Source organism: Engraulis encrasicolus, chromosome 7, assembly GCF_034702125.1.
Source record: "Engraulis encrasicolus isolate BLACKSEA-1 chromosome 7, IST_EnEncr_1.0, whole genome shotgun sequence".
Taxonomy (NCBI): domain Eukaryota; kingdom Metazoa; phylum Chordata; class Actinopteri; order Clupeiformes; family Engraulidae; genus Engraulis; species Engraulis encrasicolus.
Window position 1 is genome coordinate 4100613 of NC_085863.1, and position 6148 is coordinate 4106760.

The 6148-nt window shown below is 47.8% G+C and overlaps 1 protein-coding gene across 6 annotated transcripts in view; it reads right to left on the bottom strand.

Annotated features, from left to right (window-relative positions):
* Window positions 1-1096, bottom strand: part of ltbp3 (latent transforming growth factor beta binding protein 3) — a 126756-nt gene extending 125660 nt beyond the window's left edge. For 4 of the 6 annotated variants that reach the window (XM_063202723.1, XM_063202722.1, XM_063202720.1 and 1 more), the window contains exon 1: window positions 1-1096. This exon is cut by the window's left edge and continues 26 nt beyond it. In XM_063202723.1, coding sequence (XP_063058793.1) covers window positions 1-218 — 218 coding nt within the window. In that variant the 5' untranslated portion in view covers window positions 219-1096. The other 2 variants (XM_063202721.1, XM_063202725.1) reach the window with 1 other exon arrangement.
* Window positions 1097-6148: the final 5052 nt, after the last annotated feature.

The following is a 6148-nucleotide window of genomic DNA, read 5'->3' on the forward strand; positions in this document are numbered from 1 at the left end:
GTATCCGCAGACTGTCCGTTCTCCCCGATCAAGGTAGTGTTGTTGCCCTGTTCGCAGGTGTCTTGACATTGACCCGTCCGCTGGCATGTCCGTTTGCATATTAAAGGCGCGATGACCACTTTGAAGCGCTCCCGAGTGGAGGCGCGCTCGGCGCAAATGGCCAACCTCTGGACAGCGAGCCAGATGACGAGCAGATGGGAGATGATCAGCGAAGGCATTCTGGCATCCTTCTCACATTTGTACCGAGAAAAAACGGAGCATTCGCGGAGTCCCAAGGTATAGCCCGACCTAGCTACTACTAGATCGAGGAGTGGTGGGTAAAAAGAAGCAAACAACACAATAACACTCCAGCACGAGCGAGACCAACGTGCTGTGATTCTTCGTTCGAGATGATCTATTGAACCTAAACTTAAAAATATAATACGACAGAACTCTATGGCGGAATGATATAAACGGTTTCGCACGTTACAATAAACAAGTATTTACGTTGTCTGCCCGCTTCCTAAAGGTGACTTGTTGAGAACGTGAGTCATTATAAAAACTTAAAGAAAACTCGAAGACGTAGAAGAAACCGAACGCTATCTGAAAAGGGGAAAATCCACGGGGAGAAGCTTTGTCTTCAGCCAGCTTGGCTAGTCCCTTAAATTACTTTTCCTCGGACGCCTTTCTCCTTTTCTCGCGCTTTGATAAGTCCTGTGTGTGCGTATCTGAGTTTGGGAAAAAGAAGGAGGGAGGGGAGATGGAGGAAGAGAAGAGAAGCCAACCCACTCTGGGTCGACTTGGCTGCACGCCAGCGAGTGCAGGCAGGAGGCGAGCTGAGCTGGGCTGAAAGTGGTTGCGTTGTAGTAGCGCGAGGGTTCTTTTTCTGCTCGCCTCCCCCCTTGTGTTCCCCTCTCACCAGCCCCACGCTCTCCGAACTCCAGTCACCATGGCCGGCCAGCTGTGCGCGTCGCTCCGCTAATACTTTCTGCTCCCCGAGACAGGCCTGCCTAACTTTCGCCTCCTACACCGACGTCTGTGTGTCTGCTATGAGTGAGTCAGGCAGGCCGCTGTAAGTGCCAGAGGCTAGCTTTTTTTAGGGGAGTGTGCGAAAGAGTCTGTCTGTGGATTCACCTGATTGCTAGGATGCGCTCCTTGCGAAATGTGCTAGATGTTTTTTTTTCCTCAGTTAATGATAGAGGCGTGCACGCAGTGCTTAAGAACAGCACAGTGGCACTTAGGAAGCTGTATGATGAATTAGGTGACTACGGGGAAAATGCATGGAAAGAAGTGCACAAATACTCATTAAAAACGAATTAAAGTAGACAAGGCTTACCTATTTCTTTATGTTGATTTTGGCACGGTGTATGGTGGCGCATTGAAGAGATGTCCATTTTATTTGTCTGTCCTTTATGTGAAGTAATCATTTGGCCTACCCTCTAATGCAGGCCTACATAAAACAATGAATTAAAGGCAAGTTAACATTAAAGACAACACTATTTGGGTGTCATATAACCGTCATAAGAATGACATGATACATGTCAGGAACATTAGTGACACATTATTGATGTTCATGACCTTTGTCACGATGTGTGAAAAGATTGAAATGTTATGGCACCCAAATGTCAAACAGACATTCCATAAACCAAATGACACGTTGTGACAACAGTCACGAACATCAGTAATGTGACATTAATGTTCCTGGCGTGTTATGTCATTCTTATGACAGTTACATGACACACTTATGTAGACGACGCCAAATGAAGTGTTACCTACTGACGAGGGTTTACCAAATAAGAAAAATGTTAGCCTTATTATTATTTTAGCCTAATTATTTTTGGTCAGGGTGCTGGAGACAGGCAAACAAAAACAGTGAAAGTGGCAGCAAAGGTGGACAGATGAGTCACTACATCCTTGTGGAGTCAGACAGGGCTGGACTGTCCATCTGGCATAGTGGGCATTTCCCGGTGGGCACTGCGCCCTCGTGGGCCCCTATTTTGAGAAATGTTTAAAACACTGGGCCCCACTGGTGAGTCAGTTCTGCGCCACTAATTATGAGGGGACCCTTTAAGCCAAAAGTGCTCGGGCCCTATTTCTTCCCCAGTTCAGCCCTGAAGTCAGATGTCTGGCCTCAGTCACTAAGGAAATGACCGTACCGCAAGTGTCTCCCCACATAGCCACACAGCGCCATCCTCAGCTGACACATGCACACACTGAAAGTGAAAGTCCAACTGGGAAACTCCCAACTCCAACTGTCATTGTGACACAGCACACAATGCTCACTGCACACAGCAAAATTGCATTTATGCCTCACCTGTGCAAGGGGACAGCCCCCAATTGTGCCCGAAAGGGAGCAGTGTGGCAGGACGCTACCATGCTCAGGGTACCTCAGTCATGGGGGTCGCTAGGGGGGGAACTGGTACAGATTCTAAGGGCCCAAGCACTGATTGGGCCCCTTAAGGGGGCCTAAGCACTGAGAGGGGCCCTTAAGGGGGCCAAAAATTTGAATCTTTCATGGGGCCCAAAATTTCTGGCAGCGCCCCTGGCCGCTAGGGGGGGAAAACTGGTGCAGATTCTAAGGGCCCAAGCACTGATGGGGGCCCTTAAGGGGGCCTGGGCACTGAGAGGGGACCTTAGGGGGGCCCAAAATTTGAATCTTTCATGGGGCCCAACATTTATGGCAGCGCCCCTGACCTCAGTCATGGAGGAGGAAGCGGCAGAGCACAGGTTGATTACTCCCCCCACCAACCTGGTGGGTGGGGAGTCAAAACCGGCAACCTTTGGGATGCAAGTCTGATGCCCTAACCGCTTACCCATTACTAGCATACTTTGTCAGTTGCAAGTACAGATTAGAAAAAAGTAACTAACACCTGGCAAAAAAGTTGTCTTCTCCCAGGCCAGACTCGAACCTGGGTCCCCGTGAAAGAGATGAGAAAGGGTTGGGAAACAACCAAGGCCTGTCTCGAACCCGAGCCCTCAGGTATATAGTACGGTTCCCCTACACGTTGGGTCACAGCACTCTCCACATTGAGGATAACTTGAATGACAAACTGTTATGAGATGCTCTGTTATGAGATGCTCGCCACAATTATAGAGCGTTTGTCTGTCAGCATGATGTCATATTAACTCTGTCATAACAATGCTATAATGCGGCGTAACAACTAGTGGTGTCAACAATGATTGATTCGGCGATGCAATCCAATGCGGGGCATGGACGATCCAGAATAGATCCGGCAATTTTTTTATGTTTCAATTAGTTCCATGGATATTTCGGGAGCAAATGACTGTTAAATTAAATAAAAGCGCTTCAAAACATTACAAGACTGATAGAGACTGATACAGACTGATACAGAAAACAGTCAATAAATTGTTGCTCAGTATCTGACTACTTGAATTGCGTCATCATGACTGATTAAACATTTCCTTTGCTTTCAGTAGAAATGTAATGCATGCAATGCATTGTAGAATTGAATCGGATCGGATCGGATCGCATAGAATCGAATCGAATCGAATCGCTACCTCCCGAATCATGATCGAATCGGATCGTGAGAGCAGTGCCAATCTAATAACAACATTTGGTTAATTGTATAAAATGGAACGGAATGGAAAGGAATGGAACATCACACAGACCACACCATAAACAACATTTTGTGTGACGGGTGTGGGATTTCAAGCCATGCAATGAAAACATCACTCTAAACCGCGTAAACATTCTCAACCGCACACCCAAGTCGTGTAACCAAACAGAAACTCAGATTCTGAATTCAATTACTCACAGCACAAGCTATTTAATTCAAACGCTTGCACACAAACACACTTCATTTTTCAGTTTTCACTGTAAACAGGCAAGCCAACATCTGCAACCAGACAGGAGCGTGTGAGATCCTCAGACACATTACATTACATTACATTACATTACATTACACTTAGCTGAGGCTTTCGGTAGGACAGTCATGGGTGAGTGGTTAGGGCGTCAGACTTGCATCCCAGAGGTTGCCGGTTCGACTCCCGACCCGCCAGGTTGGTGGGGGGAGTAATCAACCAGTGCTCTCCCCCATCCTCCTCCATGACTGAGGTACCCTGAGCATGGTACCGTCCCACCGCACTGCTCCCCATGGGGCGCCACTGAGGGCTGCCCCCTTGCACGGGTGAGGCATAAATGCAATTTCGTTGTGTGCAGTGTGCAGTGTGCAGTGTTCACTTGTGTGCTGTGGAGTGCTGTGTCACAATGACAATGGGAGTTGGAGTTTCCCAATGGGCTTTCTTTCACTTCACTTTCATTAGACACCATCTAGCTTACTGAGTCGCAGAAGAATTACACGCAGGGCCCCAGGGACAAAACACGGATAGGGGCCCCCTATACAGCCTGCCAGCCAAGACCATAATATGGCCCCCCACCACCGGTACGGGAAGTGCCCTGGGCCCAGGGGCAAATGCCCCAACTTGCCCCCTCTATAGCTCCGGCCCTGAGCTCGCTGTGGATGCCTCCCCTCCCCTCCCCTCCCCTCCCCTCTGCAGCGACCCAGCACCCCACTGGGCCAGAGAGAATACAGTACAGTACACACCCTTTTCATTTCTACCAGCTGGGCTGGGAGCAAGCTGTACTGGGCCTACTGCAGACACGTTAACCGAGTCCTGAATAGAACTAGGCCTATGCAGTCACCCTCGATGTGACTACTGCATACTTGCATGGTTTACACCAGAGGCCTGTAGCCTACGGAGAAGCTGGTTCAGGAGTAAAGCAGGTTAAGTTAAGAGGTAAATCAGCTATTAGAAGAGCCTGGTGTCCTCACTTAACCTGGTTCACTCATCCTGAACCAGCTTCTTAGTATAGACCAGGGGTTCCCAACCTTTTCCAACGTGGGGCCCACTCGAAATTGTCACAAATGTTCGGGGCCCACCTCTGACCCAATAAAGAATAAAACTCAAATAAATCAATAGCAACACACACCAAAATATGATTATAATTTGTAGAAAATTATTTCAAGGCCCACTTGGAATACCTTCAGGGCCCACCAGTGGGCCCCGGCCCATAGTTTGAAAATCACTGGTATAGACCACAGACGATCACAAGTGACATAGTCAGAGGGGCTACTTATGCAATTTATTGTAGGAAAGGTGTGGTTTTACGATTGCCCATGGCCGTTTATTGGGCATTACAAATGTGTCATTTGGCATAAAAGTAGCCCATAGCCAATTGTGTCAGTTGTAGCTATTCAGTCATTGTCTTTTCACCCCTCCACACTCTCTGATTGGGGCCCAAGATGTGGTGTCCTTGCTGAGGGATAGAATTCGTGCTGTCCTTCAGATCAGAGCGATTTTGCAAAGCAGTATGGGACTTCCCCGTCTAACTGCACACATAGGCCCAATTCGAAACAGGGAAGGCAGCTGTCCTTCCAGTGAGCTAACTGGACATCGAGTCATGAAGTGTGGATCGAAACGAAAAATTGCTTTATTTCCTCTCTTGGCAGTTGACTGCATTTGTGGGCGTAACGAGGATATTTCGAGGATACATCAGATGCTGACTTCGCTGCCTTGGTACCCAACATGCTGTGCGCCACCTCCCTCTCAACCGGAAACCTGAAAAACAAACATGGCTACTACCCAAGCTACTACCTTATCATACTCTTTATTCTGACACTTATGTATGCAGATATTGAAAATCGAATGCATAAATCAACATTGTAGTATCTAAACATGCTGTCGCTAGATCTATTTATAGCCTATTTTACGATTCCGCCGTCTGACGATCATTCATCGTTCAAATAGCATGCGTAAGCTAAGCGCTAACGTGACGAACGTAACTCCCGACATAGAATCGCCGTAACATCAAATGCGCAAGGCAGCGCACTCGTAAGTGCCGTTTGTAACGGCTGCCTCATCAGCTAACTTCACCTATCTGATCAGTGACATGTTTATGTAGGAGGAGAGTCATCGAGTCACTGCCTCCCGTTTCGAATTGGGCCCTGATTCAGGGAGAGACACAGGGTTAAATAAGTGCCGAAAACAACTAGGCCTATGAAGTCACTCTTGCCTGTCAGAGGTAGATAGATATCCGAAACCCCCCAATCCTTGGGTTAGGAGTCTGCATAACGTCTCTGCCAACATTTGAGGCCTCCAAAATGACATCACTTCATGTGTCTTTTCAATTCTTTTTTTTTTTTTTCAA